Source organism: Chiloscyllium plagiosum, chromosome 19, assembly GCF_004010195.1.
Source record: "Chiloscyllium plagiosum isolate BGI_BamShark_2017 chromosome 19, ASM401019v2, whole genome shotgun sequence".
NCBI classification, from domain to species: Eukaryota; Metazoa; Chordata; class Chondrichthyes; order Orectolobiformes; family Hemiscylliidae; genus Chiloscyllium; species Chiloscyllium plagiosum.
The window spans coordinates 1,212,027-1,237,575 of NC_057728.1; the positions used below are offsets into that span (position 1 = coordinate 1,212,027).

Genomic DNA, 25,549 nt, shown 5'->3' on the forward strand with positions numbered 1-25,549 from the left:
CTCAAGTAACTTATATACCACAGATGTTAAGCTTACTGGTCTATTGTTCCTGGGGTTTTCTTTGCAGCCTTTCTTGAATAACAGCACAACATTCGCTACCCTCCAGACTTCTAGGACCTCATCCGTGACGAACGATGATGCAAAACTATCAGCCAGGGCCCCCTGCAATTTCTTCTCCAGCCTCTTGCAGTGTTCTTGGATATATCTGGTCAGGACCAGGAGATTTATCCACCTTCACACATTCTAACACCATCCAACATGGGCGGCATAGTGACACAGTGGTTAGCACTGCTGCCTCACAGCGTCAGAGACCCGGGTTCAATTCCCGCCTCAGGCGACTGACTGTGTGGAGTTTGCACGTTCTCCCCGTGTCTGCGTGGGTTTCCTCCGGGTGTTCCGGTTTCCTCCCACAGTCACAAAGATGTGCAGGTCAGGTGAATTGGCCATGCTAAATTGCCCCTAGTGTTAGGTAAGGGGTAAATGTAGGGGCATGGGTGGGTTGCGTTTCGGCGGGTCGGTGTGGACTTGTTGGGCCGAAGGGCCTGTTTCCACACTGTAATGTAATGTGAAAAAACACCTACTCTACTGTGATATGGACTGTCCCCAAGATATCACCACTAGCTTCCTCACGTTTGCTAGTCTTCATGTCTTCCTCCATGGTAAATGCAGAGTACAAATGTTCATTGAGAACCTCACCCATCTCCTGCAGTTCTACACATACATGTCTACTTTGGTTCTTGAGGGACCCTGTTCTCTCTCTGGTTATTCTATTTCCTTTAATATGAAGAGAAATGTCTTTACTCAGTAGTGAACCTGCGGAATCCTCTCTCACAGCAAGCTGCAGAGGAGAAGTCACTGAATATAATTAAGAAAGATATAGATTTCTAAAAGCAAAATGTGTCATGGGTATGGGAACAAGCAGGGGTATGTGGCGGTGGCTGGTGTCCTTTCAGTCGGATTGTGTCTGTGGCAGTGATTAGTGCTCTCTTAGTCGGATTGTATCTGACTGAAAGGGCACTAACTACCACAAACACAATCCAACTGACAGGGCACTACCCACCACCACAAGCACACTCTGACTGACAGGGCACGAACAACCAACACCGCAGACACACTCGAACTGACAGGGCCCTAACCACCACAAGCACACTCCAACTGGCACGGCACTCAGCACCACTACAAACACTATCCGTCTGACAGGACACCAGCCTCCAAACAGTCAACGTATGAACGGAATATCAACAGACCACTCATCAAACAGCAGCATCCTAAGTAAAGCACTGAGCTATAAAAATGCTAGTTCCAGGTCTCGGCTACATATTCTCCTTACACTTGACCATGAAATGAGAGCTCAAAAGATCTGGATGATCTGTCTGAACTTGCAACTTAGTATAAAGTTACTGCTCTGCGAGAATGCCAAAGATTAGTCATTGGTCTAAAGCTGAAAAAGAATGGCGCCTATTATCCTGAACTCACCACATGAAAACTCAAGGAGCCGATCTGCAGAAACACCCGAGGCTAACAGCAGCTGGTCTTTGAATTCTTCCACCTAGTAATAAAATCAGAAACATTTCTACATTATGTGATAAGTAAATGCTTACCTATCTCTCCTGTACTACAATGACACTCTGCACTATTGACTACTTTTACTCAAACTTTTGCAGTCCCTCGATACTGTGCAAACCCTCAGTCTGCCCTATGTCCTATACCCCTCCAAGTGGTTTTTAAATCTTTCCCCAATGGGGTTAAACTATACATTTGATTTTATTTCTTTGCCTTTTCTACTCTTTGCAGCTTTAGAACTGTTTAGCACTGCACATTGTTCATGCTGCACATAATTCAGACAAAGGTATAGGAATTGTCTCAAATTGTCCCTCTCTGTCTCAAATTATTCTATATATCTTTTCATTATGCTGCCATAAGATTTGGAGTGCTGGGATTGTTCAGATGGAGTCCATGGCTGTTGTTTCTGTTCAGGTTGCTGATTTAGATTTAAATGACAGTCCTGAGATGTGAAACAACTCAATGACTAGTGCAATACAGTTAGGCTTCAGTTCACAAGAGATGTGTGAATCTACCTTTCAGTTGGTCTCACTAAACTATAGTCCATCTAAACCGCTGGCTTTTACCCTTCCAGAATACCAACTGGAAGGCCTATTACTCAGTAGCTAATTTATTTTTTAAACCAAGACAATTAGCCTATCCTTGATGACTGTCTTTTCAGCTACTGCTCATTTTCCACAAAAATCGAACACTTTCTCATAATCTCTGTAAATCCACAAATAATTAAAGAAATGTCTGAAACTCCTTCCCAGGATGACTCAGTGGATCTAACATTGGATTGAGGGGTTATTTGTCCTTGCTTCACTGTGACATGGGCTCTCAAATCAGAACCTTAAGTCAGATGTTCAGTGAGCAAAATTTGATTTGATGTATTGTTGTCACGTGTACCTGAGTAGAGTGAAAAGTTTTGCTTTGCCTGCAGTACAGGCAGATCATAATATACAAGGACATTCATATCATAGGGTGACTGAACATAATGAGGCATACAGAGTTATGGCTATGCAGGAGGTGAAAAAAGCAAGATCAACATCAGATTTGAGTCCATTCAGCAGTCTAATTTCAGCTACAATCACAGCTAATTATTGCTACAAATTGGCTAGAATGGCTTTCTTGGGGGTCTGAAACCCTTGCCTGTAGACTCTGCACAACAGACTGTTGTGCAGAGGTTATTTGCTTTAGTCTTTAATGAGATCTAGGGTTTACCGGCAACACCACAAGTTTGAGAAGACTCCACAGGCATTTCACCCAAGACGCTATGTTTCATTCACAGGACCAGGGGTGCACGACACTCATACATGATGATCTGACCTGAAGTCGATGTGTGCTAAGACATACAAATGGAACAGGGTTTCTAGCAGGAATCACTGGATATAAATTTAAACATTGCTCATTTGCATCAGGAAACACCTACCGGCTGCATTGTTCCTCCAGCGATGACCACTGCTCGACACTCCTTCACTACTTCAGCAAAGTGGACTGCTGGATTCAACAGTAAGAACTTCAGACTGCTCTGGGACACTGTACCTGCAGGACACAGAGCCAAGTTCATACATAAGCCTAGCTTAAAACAACACTGAATCAATCAGCTCAAGGCACCAGTCCTTCATATCTGCCATTGGATTCTGCTGAAGAGGCTGTGGACAACACAGTGACTTGCCCTTTCTTTATCAGTGGTTGGCAGCTGTGAGCACAGCCAATGCTTTCCTGCCCTTTTTACTGTGAGGCAAGCATCGTAGAGTGGAGAACTGGGAAAGAAAACCATGGAGAAACAGAAGATACCACAGCAAGCGCAGGCATGGACTTCTGACAGATAACATTTGAAAGACGTGAATCTAACAAACAATCTACTAATGTAACCAAGTGTTTCATGAATGGACGACCAGAGTGGTGTTGTTAGTCAGGCAGATGTAGTAGACATCTCCATGATACAGATAACTACAGTTTAAGATGAATGACCAGTCAAATTGCTTTTGTTGTGTTGGTTGAGGTAAAATTGGAGATAAAACAGCAAATCATGCCAGTGAACAGGTCAAAGCCTTCTCAGTAATAAAACAGCACTCCATCAGTTGTGTGCTGGTCCGCAAGTCTACAACATCCTCAGACCCTGAGTGTGGAGTTAATTTTGGCTGAAGCAAGAGCTGCATACTCCATTGAATCTTGGATGGAGTTTGTGTTGAGTTAAGTCTCAGCTAAGCCAGCTGTGGTTCCCATCACGTCCACAGTCTCTCCAGAGGAAAATGTACAGAAATCCTCCAACCAATTAGACAGACTGATGAGTCATGTTAACAGAAATATGTCGTCAGAACTGCACCACACCCTTCATGAGATTTACTGCAAGTACCATCATTAGGAAGACGAGGTTTTTTGTTAAGGGTACCAATAGAAAATAAGCAGCATAACTCAGGATTTGGAATGTCAAATATGGCTCTGAAGGTCAATAGATTGGAGGAGATAGGGAAGTGAGGAGCTGCTTGCTTTTATGGTGCTGGGGAGGAAAAGAGGAAAGAAATGGCAATATTTTAAAGAGGGCACAGGGAGGAAAAAGAGGGCATGATGAAGCAGATTTGTAAACATGGATAACGAAAGGCGATCTGTAGGTCCTTGTATATTATGATCTGCCTGTACTGCAGGCAAAGCAAAACTTTTCACTCTACTCAGGTACACGTGACAACAATACATCAAATCAAATTTTGCTCACGGAACATCTGACTTAAGGTTCTGATTTGAGAGCCCCTGTCACAGTGAAGCAAGGACAAATAACCCCTCAATCCAATGTTAGACTGATCCACTGAGTCATCCTGGGAAGGAGTTTCAGACATTTCTTTAATTATTTTTGGATTTACAGAGATTATGAGAAAGTGTTCGATTTTGTGAAAAATGAACAGTAGCTGAAAAGACGGTCATCAAGGATAGACTAATTGTCTTGGTTTAAAAAATAAATTAGCTACTGAGTAATAGGCCTTCCACTTGGTATTCTGGAAGGGTAAAAGCCAGCGGTTTAGATGGACTATAGTTTAGTGAGACCAACTGAAAGGTAGATTCACACATCTCTTGTGAACTGAAGCCTAACAGTATTGCACTAGTCATTGAGTTGTTTCACATCTCAGGACTGTCATTTAAATCTAAATCAGCAACCTGAACAGAAACAACAGCCATGGACTCCATCTGAACAATCCCAGCACTCCAAATCTTATGGCAGCATAATGAAAAGATATATAGAGTAATTTGAGACAGAGAGGGACAATTTGAGACAATTCCTATACCTTTGTCTGAATTATGTGCAGCATGAACAATGTGCAGTGCTAAACAGTTCTAAAGCTGCAAAGAGTAGAAAAGGCAAAGAAATAAAATCAAATGTATAGTTTAACCCCATTGGGTAAAGATTTAAAAACCACTTGGAGGGGTATAGGATATAGGGCAGACTGAGGGTTTGCACAGTATCGAGGGACTGCAAAAGTTTGAGTAAAAGTGGTCAATAGTGCAGAGTGTCATTGTAGTACAGGAGAGATAGGTAAGCATTTACTTATCACATAATGCAGAAATGTTCCTGATTTTATTACTAGGTGGAAGAATTCAAAGACCAGCTGCTGTTAGCCTCGGGTGTTTCTGCAGATCGGCTCCTTGAGTTTTCATGTGGTGAGTTCAGGATAATAGGCGCCATTCTTTTTTCAGCTTTATACCAATGACTAACCTTTGGCATTCTCGCAGAGCAGTAACTTTATACTTAGTTGCTAAAGCAGCATTGCTGCAAGTGGGGTAAGAAAGAAACACAAGAATGTGGAGGATAACTGTTAAAAAGTATCCTCCTTTGGATGACAGGCTTCCCTTAATCTCATCTAGCAACATAGAAATGATTACAGGAACCTTGCTTGAGAAAGCAACATGGTGTAAATCTCAAAAACGCTTGGGCTTTATACAGGGTTAAGAGCGTTTAATGTGAAAAGACTGCTTGTGCAAATAAGCATTTCTTGGAGGCAGCTTTAGCAATGGAAGTGTGATCAGAGAAGGTAGTGAGACTGACAGTATCAACAAACAACAAAACAATAAGACCTCAGAGAGAAAATGAGCACTTAAAGTCAAAGGAAACCCAAAAAGTCAACCAGTGTGTAAACAAGAAGCCATTATTAACGTAGAGGGTGATCGTAAGAATTTTAACCGATCTTTCCATACATATTGTAGCACAGCTCTGGAGCAGGTGGTACTTGAACTCAAGCTCAGAGGGAGACAATTTATCATGGCACCTCATGAGCCCCAGGGTGGTAATATGCCTAGAGGCTGAGGACAAGATTAATTTGCAAATGAGTAGTTTGTTTTGAGTTATTAAGGAAGGAGATGCTGACAAAAGACCAGAGGTGGTGGAGTTAATGGATGAGGTGCAAATCAAGAGGCAGGGGTACATAGAACATATAGAACATAGAACAATACAGAACAGAACAGGCCCTTCGGCCCATGAACATTTGTCCTAGCTTAAGCACCCATCCATGTACCTATCCAATTGCCGCTTAAAGGTCACTAATGATTCGGACTCTGCCACTCCCACAGGCAGCGCATTCCATGCTCCCACCACTCTCTGGGTAAAGAACCTACCCCTGACATGCCCCCTATACCTTCCACCCTTCATCTTAAATTTATGTCCCCTTGTAACACTCTGTTGTACCCGGGGAAAAAAGTTTCTGACCGTCTACTCTATCTATTCCTCTGATCATCTTATACACCTCTATCAAGTCACCCCTCATCCTTCGCCGTTCCAATGAGAAAAGGCCTAGCACTCTCAACCTATCCTCGTATGACCTATTCTCCATTCCAGGCAACATCCTGGTAAATCTTCTCTGCACCGTCTCCAAAGCTTCCACATCTTTCCTAAAGTGAGGCGACCAGAACTGCACATAGTACTCCAAATGTGGCCTAACCAAGGTCCTGTACAGCTGCAACATCACTTCATGACTCTTGAATTCAATCCCTCTGCTAATGAACGCTAATACACCATAGGCCTTCTTACAAGCTCTATCCACCTGAGTGTCAGGTGGATAGAGCTTGTAACTCTCAAAGATCTTTGAGAGTTGGCAACTTTCAAAGATCTATGAACATAGACCCCATGATCCCTCTGCTCCTCCACCTTACTAAGAACCCTTCTGCAAATTTACTGACCCACCCTTCGGCTCCCTCATCCAAGTCATTAATAAAACTTACGAACAGCAGAGGACCCAGAACTGATCCCTGCGGAACTCCACTTGTAACTGGGCTCCAGGCTGAATATTTACCATCTACCACCACTCTCTGACTTCGACCGGTTAGCCAGTTTTCTATCCAACTGGCCAAATTTCCCTCTATCCCATGCTTCCTGACTTTCCGCATAAGTGATAGGGTAGTGATAGGCTGTGCTTAAACTTGAGGATGACACTATTCAACTGCAACAGGAACAGGCTAGCAGAATGGACAGAAACATGGAGGATGAAATATAAACAGAGAAACATTTTGGCACAAAGTATCGACAGAGGCAATGTAGGGAAGCAATATGAACAATGTGGCACAGATTTAAAGAGTACACAGGAAGAAAGGATCGTGAGCTCAAGTGGCATAATTCTGAAGATTGGACATATTGAGAATATTTAGCAAAGTATTTGGATCCTGGATATTGAGTACAAAATTGCTGAATCTTTATTCGGTTCTGGCTAGGCCACTACTAGATCATTGCATCCATGTTTGTTCAGTACACTTTGAGAGGAATGTGAGGGCTCTTGAAAGTGTCGAAGAGATCAACTAGAATGATTGCAGGGTGAGGAAATTTTAACTCCAAGGTTAGATTGCAGAATCGGGGCTTATTCTCCCTGGAGCATGAGAGTTGATAGAGGTATACAAGGTTATGATAGGTTTGGAAAAGGTAGACAAATAAAACCTGTTCCCAATGGCTGATTGTAAAAAGACCAAGGGACAAGGATTATAGATTTTCAATGGAAATAAACTTGCAGGGTTACTTGGGAGGCGATGGCCTGGTGGTGTTATCACTAGACCATTAACCCAGAAACTTAGCTAATGTTCTGTGAACTCAGAATCTATTAAAAAAAATCTGGAATTAAGAATCTACTGATGACCATAAAATTACCAATTGTCAGAAACACCCATCTGGTTCACTAATGTCCTTCTGGGAAATCGACTTTCCTCACCTGGTCTGGCCTGCATGTGATTCCAAACCCACAGCAACGTGGTTGATACTTATACTTCCCTCTGAAGTGGATAAAAAATGCTGGCCCAGCAAATGAAGCGCACATCCCATGGGTGAATGAAAAAAATATATGGATAATGCAGGGGAAAGGGACTCATTAGATTGCTCTACAGAACCAGTTTGGATTCGATGGGTAGAATGACTCCTTTAAGTGGTGTAATGACTCATCAAAGGCTATTTAGAATGCACTCAGTGAAGGGCTAACCTAAGCAATTTCACTTCTCACTTACAGGAATGGAACATGAGTAATGAGCAATCATAAGGGAGGCTAGATATTTTTATTTGCTCGTGAGATGTCACTGGCTGACCAGCATTTATTGCCCATCTCTAGTTGCTCTTGAGAAGGTGGTGATGAGCTGCCTCCTTAAACTGTTGCAGTCCATGCACTGTGGACTGACTCACAATGCCCTAAAGGAGGAAATGCCAAGATTTTGATCCAGTGATAGTGAAGGAACACTAATACATCTCCAAGTCAGGATGGTGAGTGGTTTGGAGGGGAACTTGTAGGTAGTGACTTGTAGGTGATTTTTTTTTGCTGCCCTTCTCCTTCGAGATGTAAGTGATCATGGGTTTGGAAAGTGCTATCTAAGGATATTTGGTGAATTTCTGCAATGCATCTTGTAGAAAGTACACACTGCTGCTACTGTACATCAGTGGTGGAGGGAGTGGATGCTTGTGGGTGTAATCCAACCAAGAGACCTGCTATGTCCTGGATGGTGTCAAGTTTCTTGAGTGTTAGTGGGGCTGGACACATCCAGACAAGTGGGGAGTACTCCATCACACTTCTGACTTGTGCCTTGGAGATGGCAGACCGAATTTGGGGAATCAGAAAATGGAATGTAGTTTGGACAAAAAAAGAACAGAAGAGGTCACAGATATAAAAATGAAAAAGCATGGACTAAAGTAAAAAAAAAAGGGGCTTGTAGTTGCAACCACAGGAAATCCCAAAGCCCCCAAAAGCCAATGAAGCACTTTTAAATTATGATTACTATTGTATGTAATAAATAGAGCAGTTAATACCACAAGCCCCATAAACAAGAATGCAATTCTAACTAGATAATCTATTTCTTTGATGGTTGAAGGGTAAATATTATCCTGGATAACTGCCTTAGAAATAAATGCTGGAGATCACAGTGGGTCAGGCAGCATCCATGGAGAGAGACCGAGCGAACATTTCGAGTCTAAATGACTCTTCATCAGAGCTGATGTGAAGTGTGTAGGGGACAGCAAATAATAGCCTTTTCTTCAAAGTTGTGTGACAGTAAGTTTTATATCCATCTGCAAGAGCTGGCAGTTGAAACTCTCATCTGACAGATGGTATCTTTAATAGTGCAATGTTCCATTAGTACAGCACTGAAGTGTCAGCCGAGGATTCTTGCTGAAGTCTTGAATTGAGACTTGGATTCACGACACTGTAATTCGGAGCTGAGAGTGGTTTTAGTGAGCCATGGCTGCAATAGGGAGGGACAGTCAATGGATGAGCTCCAAAACGAAGCAGAGGTGAAGTGCATCGAGCAGGAGGTAACTGAATAGTAAAAGGCAAATGACATGACTGCCTTCTCACCTGGTTGAAATAGAGCAAATGACGAAAGATGTGGAATTTGTACGAGAGACATCTCATACCTACCTTGTTTCTGAATGACCACTCGTCCGTCTTTGTTAGTGCTGGTGAGGGCAAAGATAAACCCCTCAACCTGCATCATCGGAGACGCCATGACAGGCTGCTCTTCCTCGATGTCTTCTCCCCGCTCATGGAGTGTAACTACCAAATAAACAACAGATCAAATCAACAGTCAGAAATACAAAACAGATACTGAGCATCTTGAGCCAACCAGTGGCACAGACAGACATCAATTCACAGAAATATCTTCCTGGATCCATTCCAACTGTAATAAATTAGTTTCTCTGATCTGGATTTTGGTTTTGCGTTTTACCTGAAGGTAGATAAATCACCTGGACCAGATGGAGTATGCCCCAGAATTCTAAGGGAGATAGCTGAAGACATAGTGGACGCGTTAGAGGTGATCTTTCAGGAATTGCAGGAATCCGGGAGAGTCCCAGAGGACTGGAAAAATCGTTAATGTGACACCCTTGTTTAAAAAGGGAGTAAAGCAAATGACGGAAAATTACAGACCCCAACTAGCCTAACCTTGGTAGTGGGTAAGATCCTGGAATCCATTGTGAAGGATGAAATTTCTGAATACTTGGAAGTGTATTGTTAAACAGGGCAAAGTCTGCATGGTTTCATCAAGGGGACGTGATGCCTGACAAATCTGCTGAAATGCTCTGAGGAAGTAACAAGCAGGTTAGACCAAGGAGAGCTAATAGATGCTATCTACCTGGACTTCAGGAAAGCCTTTGACAAGGTGCCATGCAGGAGGCTACAGAGCAAGTTGAAGGGCCGCTGGTGGTTAGAGGCAAGGTGCTAGCATGGAAAGAAGCTTGACTGTCTGGAAGAAAGCAGAGCTTGGGGATAAAAGGGTCCTTCTCAGGATGGCAGCCCATGACAATGCTGTTCTGAAAGGCTCAGTATTCGGACCACAACTTTTCACTTTATATGTTAACCATTTAGATGAAGGAACTGAGCGCTAAGTTTGCAGACGATACAAAGATAGGTCAAGGGACAGGTAGCACTGAGGTGGTGGGAGGCTGTAGAAGAATTTGGACAGGTTAGGAGATTGGGCAAAGAAGTGGAAAATGGAGTATAATGTGGGAAAAATGTGAGGTCATGCACTTTGGTAGGAAGAATAGAGGCATGGACTATTTTTTAAATGGGGAGAAAATTCAGAAGTCTGAAGTTTGTAGTGCAAAGATACTTGGGAGTTCTAGTCCAGGATTCTCTCAAGGTAAACTTGCAGGTTGAGTCAGTAGTTAGGCACATAAATGTAATGATGGCATTTATTTTGAGAGGACTTGAATATGAAAACAGGGATGTACTTCTGATGCTCATTTGGAGTACATTTGGAGTATTGTGTGCAATTTTGGGCCCCATATCTCAGGAAGAATGTGTTGGCTCTGGAGTGTGTTCAGAGCGGGTTTCACAAGAATGGTTCCAGGAATGAAAAGCTTAACATGTGAGGAACATTTGAGGGCTCTGGCACTATACTCAATGGAGTTTAGAAGGATAAGGGGGTATCTAATCGAAACTTACAGAACACTGAATGGCCTGGACTGCGTAGACATTGGGAAGATGTTTCCATTGATAGGAGAGACTAGGACCCGAGAGCACAGCCTTAGAGTAAAGGGAAGACCCTTTAGAATGGAGATAAGGTGAAACTTCTTCACATGTGAAGAAGCCAGAGAGTGGTGAATCTATGGAATTCATTGCCATAGAAGGCTGTGGGAGCCAGGTCATTGAGTATATTTAAGACAGAGATAGATAGGTTCTTGAGTATCAAGGGGATCAAGGGTTATGGAAGAAGGGGGAGAAAGGGGTTGAGAAACGTATCAACTATGATTGTATTGCAGAGCAGACTTAATGGGCTGAATGGCCTAATTTCTGTTTCTATGTCTTATGGCCTTCTGGTCCTGTACTCACAGCACATTGTAATTAGTTCCCAGTAACACACAACCTAAACTGCAAAGCATATGACGGTCATGCATAGGAACAAACTAGTTTCAGGACTGGAGCTAAGTGGCAAAGTGGGTTTAGCATAACTTACTGAGAAAAGAAACACCATGACCAGACACTGCAAAATTCGACACAGACCTTCTCCAGTGGGTTTCTCATTAAGCTTCTGAAGAAAATTCTCAAGCGCTGCTGTTTTGGATGCTTTTTGACCGTGTGTGTTGTTTGGTTTTGACACTGAAACCTGGTACTTGTTCACAAACCCAAAGAGCTGTGGAATGAAGGGAGCCAGTAAAATAACAGTGGTACAGTACAAACAACGGTACATAAAACTAGAGGGAATAGGTTTAAGCTGAGCAGGGAAAAATTTTAAAGAAAATAAGGGCGGCACAGTGGCTCAGTAGTTAGTACTGGTGCCTCACAGCACCAGGGGCCCAGGTTCAATTCCCACCTTGGGCAACTGTCTGTGTGGAGTTTGCACATTCTCCCCATGTCTGTGTGGGCTTCCTTGGGTGCTCCGATTTCCTCCCACAGTCCAAAGATGTGCAGGTCAGGTAGATGGGCCCTGCTAAATTGCCCATAGTGTTAGGTGCATTAGTCAGAGGGGACTGGGTGGGTTACTCTTCGGAGGGTCAGTGGTTGGGCCGAAGGGCCTGTTTCCACACTGTACGGAATCTAATCTAATATGACTGGAAATGAAGAAACAAGATTGCTATCTAAATGAACACTCAACATTGCTCACAACTATCTCAAAGCTTTCATGTACAGAGGTATATTTAGCAATCTTGTGCTCAAAGGGGTCAGATGACTGGCACTCCAAATAATGGCCTGATCTCTAATCTCTTTGAGCACAGAACTTGCTGAACTGACTCATTAGTGATTACACTATGAGGTTTAATTTATAATGGGGCAGAGATGGCATTTACTTGGACACAGATTTCAGAACAGATATTGTAAAATACACTCTACCTAACATACTCAGAACAGGTTAGAGACACAGACATGACAGCACGACACATGATTTCTGAATTACCGTCATGATTCATGGCAGGGTCTTCTGATCTGACAGCTTTATTTCTTTTATAAATAGAAGCATGTGCCCTCAAAAGAGGCCAAGGATATTTTCAAAGTTGATCAGGATTGCAACTCTGGAAGTTGTGGGACCTACTGCTCCTGCGGGACTGTGACCAATCTGGAGTGCAGCAACTTACATGCTGACCTTTGCAGACTTCCAGTGGTCAGGGGAAAATGGAGGAGATTTGCAAAATAATTTGGCCCAGCAAACGAGGAGACAAATGCTAGAAAAATAAAATGAGAAGCCACCTGCCTTATACAGTTAAGGTTGGCTTAGAGTTTGTCAAGTGGCTGACAAGCTGTCCAACTCTTAAGCACTTAAAAAAACTTGACATTCTTCATGGTAGAAGCAGGGAGTTACATATTTACTTTTATATGGAGGGGAGAAAAGCTTTTCTTAAAACAAAAAGCTTCACAAAATGTGGGTTCCACTGGCTCGGTCACATCCTGAATTCTCCTGGAGGCAGTGAACCACTTCCTTGAACTGTTGCAGTCAATGGACGGTAGGTAAACCTACAGTGTTGTTATAATTCTGAAATGTATTACCTGGCACTGTGGTGGAAGCAGCTTCAATTGTGACATTGAGAGCAGTGATGATTATATAAATAGAAACAGTATCCATCAGTATGGGGAAAGGGCAGGAGGATGACACTAAATCACAATGATTTGTTCACCCACTCTGAATAGCTTATATTTTACTATGGGAAGACAGCAAAAGATTTGCATGGCCCACAGCAGCCTCTACAGGAGGAGCTACTTATGGGTTTTGCATTGCAAAATATAAACTTACATGCAATACCTTAAAAAAATACACCCGGTCATATTTTAATCCAGTTGGGAAGCTTTCAGTGGTTACTAATACATTTAAAAACAGTTTCTTCAGCCAGTGAAAGGTTTGAGCACTGAGCTCATGATCAGTCCTGCATGGGCTTTGAACACTGGAAAATTTCTGAGGTTTTATTGACGTGGAAGTGCCGGTGTTGGACTGGGGTGGACAAAATCAGAAGTCACACGACACCAGGTTATAGTCCACAACCACCTGATGAAGAAGCAGCGCTCCAAAAACTAGTGCTTCCAATTAAACCTGTTGGACTATAACCTGGCGTTGTGTGATTTTTATCATCATCGAACAAGTTTATTTGAAATTACAAGCTTTTGCAATGCTGCTCCTTCATCAGATTAAGTCATATCGATTTGTTCACCTACTCTGAATAGTTTATATTAACTATGGAAGAACAGCAAAAGATTTGCATGGCCCACAGCAGCCTCTACAGGAGAAACTAGTTATGGGTTTTGCATTCAGCAATCTCTCCAGTTCCAAACTTGTTTTTTTTCCAGTTCAGTGCAATTGCCAGTGGATCACTGAACCAGGATTCTGTTGATATTTCAGTTCAGGTGGGCAGCACGGTGGCAAGCACTGCTGCCTCACAGCGCCAGAGACCCGGGTTCACTTCCCGACTCAGGCGACTGACTGTGTGGAGTTTGCACATTCTCCCCGTGTCTGCGTGGGTTTCCTCCGGGTGCTCCGGTTTCCTCCCACAGTCCAAAGATGTGCAGGTCAGGTAAATCGGCCACTAATCTAATCTTCAGATATTGTTTAGATTTCCATATTTTACTGTCCCTTGACGGCTAGTAAGATGACAAAGACATTAATATTTGGCAGGTGAATACAGAGGGAAATCTCCCTCTGTATTCCCCAAAGCAGGTACAGCACAGGTTAGATACAGCTGACATGAGATAATCTAGCCTAGGACTGTAAGTGAAAGATTCTAAGAATGTACCATGTCAGACCTTAGCAGGACCGAAGAGATGTTTAAAAAGAGGCACTCCAAATTCTATTAGCTTAACCAGGCACTGACCTTTCGACTGAGCAAGCTCTTCGTATAGTAGTGCTGCACCTGGTTAACAAAGAGAATAAACTGAATAAACATACAGCAAAGTCATATGAAGAGCATGTCTGGGATGCCTAAGAAGTGTGAGGAATGACCTGCAGCTCAAACCGAGATCTTAGCCTCAGCCACTATAAGCACAACAAACCCCCACCTGGTAAACTATTCTTTCCTTCCTCACCCAAAACAGCATAAATTATAGCACATGACACCCATTTGGTCCATCTTTGAAAGAGGTATCCAATTAGTTCAACTCCCCTGTTCTTTCCCTATAGCTCTTCTTTTCAACTCCCTTTCAATACTTTAGGAAATTTTGAGGAGATTAGAAATTACAGCGGTGAGGTTGAAAAGGACATCAGCGAAGCCAAAAAAGGTAGCAAAAAAAAAAATTGTCCAATAAAATTAAAGAAAATCTAAAGATGTTTTACCATACATCAAGTGAAAGACGTTGACTGAGGAAAGAGTTGTACCATCAGGTCTACAAGGTAGTGTGTATGAATGTAGAAGTGGTGAGCCGGGATCATGATGAGTATTTTATCCTTGTCTTCACAAAGAAAAGGGATGATGCAGACATTACAGTTAAAGGGGGGGGGGGGGGGGGTGAAATATTAGATAAAGTAAGCATAATGGGAAGTACAGCAAGTCTTAACTGACTTGAGGGGATAAACCTGCAGAGTTGGGTGCAATACAGCCTAGGCTGTTAAAGGAAGCCAGGTACAAAACAGTTCTGTGAATCACTTTCCAATCTTCACTAGATATCAGAGGGCTGGAGTTTTGTAAACGCTGTACCACTATTCAAAATGGATGCAAGGGACTGGCCAAATAATTATAGGCAGGTAGGCCTGACTATGATGGCAAAATAATGGAATTAATATTGAGATAGGACTATCTGTTGCTTGGGGAGGCATGGATTAATCAGAGATGGTCAAATGGTTTTGTTAAGGGAAGATTGCATCATATTAACACAATTTAAATTTTTGAGGAAGTAACAAGGAGGTTTGTGAAGTGAAAATTGTCTACATGGATCTATATATGGCATTTGACAAGGTCCCACAAAGCAGACTGTTAAGAAAAATGACTGCCCATGGGATAGAGTGGAAATGGGAAGATTGATGCAAATTTAGCTCAGAGACAGGAAATAAAAGAAAATGGTCAATAGCTAATTTTTGCCAATCATAGAATTCCTACAGTGTGGAAGCAGGCCATTCAGCCCATCGAGTCCAAACAGCAGCCCACCCAGATTCATCCCCTATCTTATCCCTGTAATTCTGCATTTCCCATGGTTAACCCACCTAGCCTGCACATCCCTGGACACTATGGGCAATTTAGCATGGACAATCCATCTAACCTGCATATCTCTGGAGTTTGGGAGGAAACCGGAGCATCCAGACAAAATCCATGTAGACACGGGAGAATGTGAATGGAAAGCAGTTTCTGGTCATGTTCTGCAGATCTCAGTTTTGGATCCCTCGCTGTTTGTGGTATACATTAATGCTTTATACTTAAGTGTGGAGATATGATTGGGAAATTTTCAAACAACACAAAAACTGGCCAAATAATAAAGAGGAAGGCGGTCAACTACAGGAATATATCAGAAGTTTGCTTAAATAAGTGAAGAAGTGACAAATAGAATTCAGCTGAAAAGTAATGTGTTTGGAAAGGATAAACAAAGCAAGGGAATGCATGATAAATGGGAGGATCCTGACAGAGATCGAGGAAGTGAGACAGCTTGGAATATATGTCCACAGGTTCCAAAATGGGTTGGTTTTGTGGTAAAGAAGGCACATGGGACACTTTTGTTCAATGGAGGAGATATTGAATACAAAAGCAGAGATCTAGCACTGGAATTAGTTAAGACACTGGTTAGGCCACAGCTGGAGTTACATATAGTTCTGGTCACCACACTAAAGGAAGCACATAATTGCTCTGAAGACAGTATACAGGAGAGTACAAGAATGTTGCTAGGGCATGAAAACTAAACTGCAACTATTAGCAAAGATTTGATAGGCTAGGACTGATTTCCTTACAACAGAGGAAGCTGAGGGGTGAATTAATTCAAGGCATGGAAATAGTGGGGGTCTTGGATAAAGTGGATAGGGAAGACTTGTGGAAACTAATGGAGAGATCAGGTACCAAGGAAAACAGATTTAAGGTGATTGGTAGAAGGATTAGATATACACAAGCAAAAGCTTTTCACCCAGAGGGTGGTGGGTTACACTCTGCCCACTTTGGTGGTTGAGGCAGAAACCCTTGACCTCATTTAAAAGGAATCTGGATGTGCACCTGAAGCTGAAAAGTGGGATTAGAATGGGTGGCTAGTTCATTCTGCTGCTGCAGGTACTATGGGATTAAGAGCCTCTTTCTCTGGTTTTAAGGTATTACTGAATCTGCTTCTAGTACTCTGTAGATGTGTACACTTTGTAATACTATTTAAATTGATGAGCAGATAATTGAAAGCGGGACCACTGAGGAATGTTGTTACGTGAGGGAGAAAGTCCATCTTTGTAATATTGAGAGGTGAGGTCCATTTACAAACTTGATGGACAACACAAAACTAGCTGATCCACACAGCTCATTCCACACATAGTGAGTACTGGAGAGAGGTTACCTGTGCCTTCTCCACTCGGAAGGTACATGGTAATTTGAGAGGCAAGTTTTAGAAGTGAGCAAATTAGATTGATTTGAACAGCATACTGAAACCTAAACAGAGCCCCAGGATCAAAACCAGTCACAAATGGTCAGGGGGTAGAAACCCAGTTGATAGTAACAGGGAACAAGTCAATCCCAAAATGAAACCCAGCTTGAACGATTGTAAGTTTAATTCTTGCAGTTGGTTACTATGGTGGTTAGTCATTGAATATATGAGCCTGCCAATTTTCTTTAATAAAACAGCGCAGGTTTGTTCCACAAAAGGAAAAAGAACAAAGCAAATAGTAGTATATATACAGACCTCATCAGCAGCATAAAGAACAAGTCAACGTTTTTCTCCAGAAATATCCTTTCTAGTCACTCAAACCCAGCGTAGGGTCGCTTCTGTTTTAATTTTAAATTTCTTACTGAACTGATTGTTCCCAGCTTTAATGGCCTCAAGACTTCTCTCCAGCTGTGATGATCTAATTTCTTTTCAATTCTGACACCTTGAAACTTCAACACAAAATACTCTCACAAACCAAAACGCCCTGTGGTTTGGATGAAACTTCTCGGAATTGAAATATCCAACTTTTCTGAATTGAGCTCAAATATTTACAGCCCTGGACTATTTTCATTTGTCTAACAAAATTTCCACTTTGTAAAGGCCCCATCAATTAAGACTGCAGCTATCTGGCTTAATACTCACTAAGTCGCACACTTTCTTGAAAATGATGTTTTAGGTCACTTTTCCAAATTACTTTCTGTCCACTTGAAGAATGTGACCTACACAGAACTGAAACTAGAATTCATCTGTCTTCACATTAAAAATCTAAATTCCCAAATTATAATTACATTAACCTTTATCACATCAGTCTCAGTTAAATTACCACTTGGGGACAGTTGTTAATATCATCATGAGCAATAAATATGGGCAGGAGTTGATCCATTAAGCCAACTGTATCACACATAAAAGTGACTTACTTTAAATAGGTTGATGTTGTCAAATTGTGCACGGAAAAGGAAATCATTGATGGATTGTAATTCAGTGCCTTTGGAAAACAGACAGAAAAACAAAGGGTTTTGAAGTCAAGGCATATTTTCAAAACAAAAATCAGTAATCCTATGGATTGTCCTAAATGTAGAGCTGTAAATCCATATACAAAGGGGAGCCTAACTCTGATAATAAAATGCATCTGCAGCTCAATTTCATTCCTCCATTTTTCTTTGTATCTTTATTTAGTAAGAAATGATCATTCTCTACTTTGGAAGCTCCAGCTCTCCTGGAACACCTATACCTACACTGGCCTAATGGAGTTCCAGATTTCCACACCCTTTATATGCAGACAAAAGGATGTTGCCTTCCTTCACTCCTCATTGAAATGTTAGAATGATATCTCTTGTTCTGAATAAAGGTCAGTTAGACTCGATACGTCACTCTTTTCTCTCCTTACAGATGCTGCCAGACCTGCTGAGATTTTCCAGCATTTTCTTTCTTGTTCTGGATTCCTCTAAGCATTCTAAATATCTTTTTCATAGAATTATTCTTTTAAAGGAAGGGTGTTGTGAGATTTTGACCCAGTAAGACCAAAGGAATGGCAATATATTTCGAAGTTGGGGTATTGTGCGGTTTAGAGGACAGACACCCACTGCTCTTGACCTTCTATTTGGGACAGTTTGTGGGTTTGGAAATTTGATGTCAAATAAGCCTTGGCGAGTTACTACAATGCATCTTGTAGATGGCATGTACTGCTGCTACTGTGCATTGGTGGCAAAGTGAATGTTTAATACGCGGGTGTAGCTCTGATGAAGTGTACTCCTCTATCCTGGCTGTTATCAAGCTTCTCAAGTGGTGCTGGAACTGAACTCATCCCAATAAGAGGGAAATATTCCATCACAGTCTTGACCTGTGCCTTGGAGATGCTGGACAGTCAACGCAGTATCAGGCGAGTTACTTGCAGCAGAATTCCTTGATTCTGACTGGCTCATGATCCCCCTGCACTGATGTGGTTGGCATAGTTCAGTTTATAGACAATGGTAACCCCCAGAATGTTGATGGCAATGCCAGTGAATGTCAAGGTGATGCGTTTGGATTCTGTCTTGGGCATTGCCCAACACTTGTATGGCATGCATGTTAATACACTTATTGAACATCCTTCAGCCTCCTAAACTAAGAAAGGCAGTGCTCAGACCTTAAGTTACCCTAGATTCTGTATCAACCTAAGTCACCTTTGAGAAGAGCAATTGACCAGAAACAGTGACTTGCCTTAAACCAAGGCCAGTGGGGCTCAAAGGACTGGATAACTGAAGGGAGGACAGACTTTTTATATATTCAAAGTAAGCAGATCAAAATATTCTGCCTGTGTTAAAAGTGCTCAGTCACCTACCATCCTGAAAAATCTTCTGCATGTTCGGATTTTGTCCAACTTTACCTTGATTAATCACAAAATAAAAGAATTAGTGAAGAGATCAAGCTCATGAAACAGTGTAAACAACAAAAAGTGGACTATAAAGGCAGGAGCCCAAAGATGCAGTGGGTGGGATTCCAGGTAAAATATAAAGCAGACAAAGTGTAGGTCTCCTTCCTTGCTGGCTGGAAGGCCGACTGTAAGGTGAGTTTGAACAATCCCAACTCACAACTTAGAAGTCACATGCTAAAAGGACCAAAGTGCCTTAAATTAGGACTAACTAGTGCTAAAAATCTATTATATTTCAAATATTTCTCAGATTGCAGATCACAGATCTGAAACGTCAATTCAGTTTCTCTCTATACAGATCTGCTGAATTTCTCCAGCATTTTCTGTTTTTATTTCGGGGTTTCCAGCAAACTGCAGTATTTTACTTAGGAGCGGGCCTGGCATCCCTGAAGTGCAGGAGGGAGCACACAAAAACTCATGCAAACTTGGTGCAGGAAGCCATTCAGCTCTTTGAGTCTGCTCTCCCATTCTAAAAGAACAGGATTGTTCTGACTGTCACCTCAAAAATCACATCCCACCTATGCTTGATAACTTTTCAACTCCTTGTTTAACTTTAACAAGAATCTATCTTCCTTTGTCTTAAAAATATTCAATGAGTCTACTTCCATCATCTCTTCAAGAAGTGAGTTACAAAGGTTCATGTAAAGATCTGATTTTTAATGTTTTAAATGGGTAATTGATTTTTAAAGTAACTCCTCGTTCTAGATTCTTGTATAACGGGAAATATCTTCTCTGAATTTAACCTGCCAAGACTCCTTAGGATCTTAAGACATTTCAATCACCTCTTACATTTCTAAATTCCAAGCCTTTTCCAACCTTTTCACGCAAGATAACCCTCTTGTTCCAGGTATTAATTTGGCAAACCTTCTCTCATTTGTTTCCAGTGCATTTACATCCTTTCTTAAATGAGGAGACCAATACTGCACACTGCACTCCAGATGCAGTCTCATTAGTACCTTGTATAACTGAAGTATAACCATTCTACTTTTGTATTCAATTCTCCTTGATATAAGTACTAACACTCCACCAGCTATTTTTATTACTTGCCGTACTTGTGTAGCAGCCTTTTACAGTTCATGTACGAGGGCATCCAGATCCCTTTCCACCTTACAGTGTACAATCGCTCACCATTTAGACATTCTTTGTCATTCTTCCTCCCAAAACGGACACTCAATTTGCCACATCCTCGCCTCACCACATAGAGTCATAGAGATGCACAGCATGGGAACAGACCCTTCGGTCCAACCCGTCCATGCCGACCAGATATCCCAACCCAATCTAGTCCCACCTGCCAGCACCTGACCCATATCCCTCCAAACCCTTCCTATTCATATACCCATCCAAATGCCTTTTAAATGCTGTAATTGTACCAGCCTCCACCACTTCCTCTGGCAGCTCATTCCATACACATACCACCTTATGCGTGAAAAAGTTCCCATAGGTCTCTTTTATATCTTTCCCCTCTCACCCTAAACCTATGCCCTCTAGTTCTGGACTCCCCGACCCCAGGAAAAAGACATTGCCTATTTACCTGATCCATGCCCCTCATAACCCACTCATTTTAATCAGCTCCATATATCCTTACTTTGCTGTTTTTTATGTCCTCGCAAATTTGACAATTTTAACTTCTGTCCCTTCATCTATGTTGTTTGTGTAAATTGTGAACCACTGAGATGCCAGCACTGATCTTTATGGCATACTACTCATTACATCTTGCCAACCTACAAAAGATCCATGGTGCAAACTCTCTACTTCCTTGTTAGTCAGCCAATTTTCTAACCCTGCCAACATGTTACATCTATGAGCTTTTATTTCCCACAATAACCAGTCACCTTCTCAAATGCTTTCTGGAAATCTAGGGAGATTTATCCACCAGTTACCTTTCAGTCACAGTGCATGTTACTTCCAGAAAGAACTCCCAATAGATTCATCAAACACATTTCACTTTCACAAAACCATGCTGACTCGGGCTGATCACCTTTTCCACGTGCCCTACTATATCCTCTTTAATAACGAGTTCTAACAGCTTCCCTGTGACAGACGTCGAGCTAACTGACCTGTAGGATCCTGCTTTTCGTCTCTTTAAATAAAAGGAGTTATATTCGCTGTCTTCCAATCAAATGGGACTATCCCAAAATCAAGGGAGTTTTCGAAAATTAAAGCCAATGCATCAGATGTCTCAAAAATAACTGACATAACAATGGATACTAGAAATCAGAAACAGAAACAGAAATTGCTGGAAAAACTCAGCAGGTCTGGTAGCATCTTTGGAGAGAAAGCAGTTACAGTTTCAGGTCAAGCATCTCACTTGTCACTTCTTTTAAGACCAGAGAATGGGGTTCACCAGGACTCAGGCACTTGTCAGCTGCTGCTCCAACGATTTACTTAGCTTTACTTCGATGGTCACAATCATACAGCACAGAAGAGGCTCTTCGGCCCATCACATCTGTGTTGACCTAGCTATGCTAATCCCACTTACCAGCACTTGCCCATTGCCTTGAATGTTAAGGTATTTCAAGTGCTCCTTCCCAAGTCCATTTTAAAGGTTGTTAAGTTTCCTGTCTCGACTGCTCTCCCAAGCAGAGCATTCTAGAATCCCACGAGCCTCTGAATGAAAATATTTTTCCTCAAATTCCCTGTAAACCTCTTGCCTATCATCTTAAAATTATGCCCTCTTGCTATAGACGCTTCAGTGTGGAGAACAGTTGGTTGCTATCCATCCTGATCATACCCTCATAATTGTTTACCTCTATCAGGTGCCCTCCCTGTTCTAAAGAAAACAACCCAATCTTATCCGGTCTCTCTTAAACTCCAACATATTCATCCCTCCTTATAATCTATGCCACAACTGATGAAGGTCAATGTTCCATTAGTCTTTTTAACTACCCTATTATTCTGTTTTACCACTGTTAGGGATCTATGGACAAACACACAAAGACTCTCTGAGCTTCTTAGTGTCCTGTCATTCATTGAGTACTCCCTTGTCTTGTTACTTCCAAAGTGCATCAACTCTCATTTATCAGGATTAAATTCCATCTGCTACTGATCTGATCATGATGTGATTTTCTTTAGCTCCTTACTTCCTTCCATCCCCTGATTTATTTCGCTTCTGCCGATGGTACTTGCATTATCCGTAAAAATACCTGTTCAATTCAATTGCCATTTTCTTATTTTCCATATTAATTCTCCAGTCTCATTTTCTCTACGACCAATGTTCATCTTGCAACTTTTTTCCTCCTTACCTATTTTTATATTTTGAGCTAGTTTTCTCCTATTCTCTGATACTTCCTCTTCATGGGCAGCATGGTGGCTCAGTGGTTAGCATTGTTGCCTGACAGCCCCGGGGCCCAGGTTCAATTCCCGCCTCAGGCAACTGTCTGTGTGGAGTTTGCACATTCTTCCCGTGTCTGCGTGGGTGTCCTCCGGGTGCTCCAGTTTCCTCCCACAGTCCAAAGATGTGCAGGTTAGGTAAATTGGCCATGCTAAATTGCCTGTGGTGTTAGGTACATTAGTCAGAGGGAAATGGGTCTGGGTGGGTTACTCTTTGGAGGGTCGGTGTGGACTTGTTGGGCCAAAGGGCCTGTTTCCATGCTGCAGGGAATCTAACCTAATTACTGTTGTTTATATGCTATCCTAGCTCTAAACATGCCACATGTCTTTGCACAATTGCATATATTTTTCGTTCATTTTGATACTAGTCTATAACGTCCCTGGTTAACCACAGATGGTGGGTACATCCTTGAAATGTTTCTTAGTCAGTCTTCTGGGTTGGGCACGCTCTTAAACAGTGCAGTGAGAGTTCTACTGTATCTAACCCTGCGCTGTGCCTGCCCTGATACTACTTGCTTGGACAGAATACAAGGAGCTTTTTTTCCTGTTGTGTCATGTGAACTTTACCTACCTTCGCTATTCTGATTAATCACTCTAGAAGAATGAAACTGAAAGTGGTCCAGTCCTCAGTACTAGTTTCCTGCTGTTGTTGTGGTTCTGTTCGCCGAGCTTGGAATTTGTGTTGCAGACGTTTCGTCCCCTGTCTCGGTGACATCCTCAGTGCTTGGGAGACTCCTGTGAAGCGCTTCTGTGATGTTTCCTCCGGCATTTATAGTGATTTGTACCTGCTGCTTCCGGTTGTCAGTCCCAGCTGTCCGCTGCAGTGGCCGGTATATTGGGTCCAGGTTCATGTGTTTGTTGATTGAATCTGTGGATGAGTGCCATGCCTCGAGGAATTCCCTGGCTGTTCTCTGTTTGGCTTGTCCGATAATAGTAGTGTTGTCCCAGTCGAACTCAACTACGAAAGCAACCACCCCAACACACACAAAAGAAGTTGTATCAAGACACTGTTCAAAAGGGCCACAACACACTGCAGTACACCAGAACTGCAAAAAGAGGAAGAACAACATTGGTGCACTGTATTCGCCAAAAACGGATACCCCCGCAATTTCATCAACAGATGCCTAAGGGAAAGACAACGGAACGAGGACATGCCAAAACCCAAAGGACTAGCCACACTACCATACATCAAAAACATTTCTGAACTGACAGCCAGACTACTGGGACCACTAGGACTCATAACAGCACACAAACCAACAGCCACTCTCAAGACAACAACTCACCAGGACAAAGGACCCGATACCCAGCATGAGCAAAACCAATGTAGTGTACAAAATCCCATGCAAGGACTGCACAAAACACTACATAGGATAAACAGGAAGACAGCTAACGATCCGCTCCATGAACACCAACTAGCCACAAAACGACACAACCAGCTATCCTTAGTAGCCACACACGCAGATAACAAGCAACTCAGATGAGTTCGACTGGGACAACACTACTATTATAGGACAAGCCAAACAGAGAACAGCTAGGGAATTCCTAGAGGCATGGCACTCATCCACAGATTCAATCAATAAGCACATCGACCTGGACCCAATATGCCAGCCATTGCAACCGACAGCTGGAACTGACAACCGGAAGCGACAGATTCAAATCACTACAAATGCCGGAGGAAACATCACAGAAGCGCTTTACAGGAGGCTCCCAAGCACTGAGGATGTCACCTAGACAGGCGACGAAACGTCTGCAACACAAATTCCCAGCTCGGCGAACAGAACCACAACAACGAGCACCCGAGCCTCAAATCTTCTCTCAAACTTTGAACACCTACGGGCGAGAGACGCTAAGACAAGCCAGGAAATGGGAATCCTGTGCCAACCGCCTGAGCACCACATACGAACAACTCCTGTTCCTGCACGAATGCCGAAAGAATTGAATCCTTCCAGCATGTGTCAGATACAGACCACCAGTCAACAACCCACGGTGGCACAGTGGTTAGCACTGCTGCCTCGCAGCGCCAGAGACCCGGGTTCAATTCCCGACTCAGGCGACTGACTGTGTGGAGTTTGCACGTTCTCCCCGTGTCTGCGTGGGTTTCCTCCGGGGGCTCCGGTTTCCTCCCACAGTCCAAAGATGTGCAGGTTAGGTGAATTGGCCATGCTAAATTGCCCGTAGTGTTAGGTAAGGGGTAAATGTAGGGGTATGGGTGGGTTACGCTTCGGCGGGTCGGTGTGGACTTGTTGGGCCGAAGGGCCTGTTTCCACACTGTAAGTAATCTAAAAAAAAAAACCCACTAGCCAGGGGCACAGCCAGACAGAACGGAATCAGGATGATCCAGGTAATGATTACAAACGCACACAACAGACTACACAAATACAGACAAGAAATTGCGCGCCAAAAATCGTTAATTTTAAAAACCACCAATCAGGAACGGACCCGGACCATAGAACAGGCCATCACCACAGGACAGAACAGGACCACACACTGCAAAAAAACGGCACTAAAAGAAAAAATGGCCAAACTAACACACAACAGACAGGACACCACAACACACACCTGGATTAGAAACCTCTCCCACAGACAGCTCACAGACACGGAAAGAACAATATTGGCTAAGAGACTCAACTACAACCACAGGGACGCCAAGACAGCAGACTTCCTAGCAGCACTAGAATGCACACTCAGGAACAATGGACTGACAGAAGAGACAACAAACAGTGAGACAAAGTATCGTAGCCCTGATAACAAGGAAAAGACAAACACATAACCTCAACACCAAGGAGAGGGAAGCACT

The 25,549-nt window shown here is 42.6% G+C and overlaps 1 protein-coding gene and 1 long non-coding RNA gene across 4 annotated transcripts in view; one reads left to right on the plus strand and one right to left on the minus strand.

Annotated features, from left to right (window-relative positions):
• The window catches only part of ddx11 (DEAD/H (Asp-Glu-Ala-Asp/His) box helicase 11), an 82,487-nt gene that overhangs the window by 31,287 nt on the left and 25,651 nt on the right, over positions 1-25,549 (minus strand). For 2 of the 3 annotated variants that reach the window (XM_043708917.1, XM_043708914.1), the window contains 7 exons: positions 19,333-19,377; positions 17,930-17,997; positions 14,288-14,326; positions 11,496-11,625; positions 9,414-9,548; positions 2,975-3,087; positions 1,477-1,549 (listed from right to left, as the gene is read on the minus strand). In XM_043708917.1, coding sequence (XP_043564852.1) covers positions 1,477-1,549; positions 2,975-3,087; positions 9,414-9,548; positions 11,496-11,625; positions 14,288-14,326; positions 17,930-17,997; positions 19,333-19,377 — 603 coding nt within the window. The remainder of the gene's footprint in view (positions 1-1,476; positions 1,550-2,974; positions 3,088-9,413; positions 9,549-11,495; positions 11,626-14,287; positions 14,327-17,929; positions 17,998-19,332; positions 19,378-25,549) is intronic. The other variant, XM_043708916.1, reaches the window with a different exon arrangement.
• Positions 12,394-25,549, plus strand: part of LOC122559460 — a 29,320-nt gene continuing 16,164 nt past the window's right edge. The window contains exon 1 of the long non-coding RNA XR_006314428.1: positions 12,394-12,931. This is a non-coding gene — a long non-coding RNA (uncharacterized LOC122559460). The remainder of the gene's footprint in view (positions 12,932-25,549) is intronic.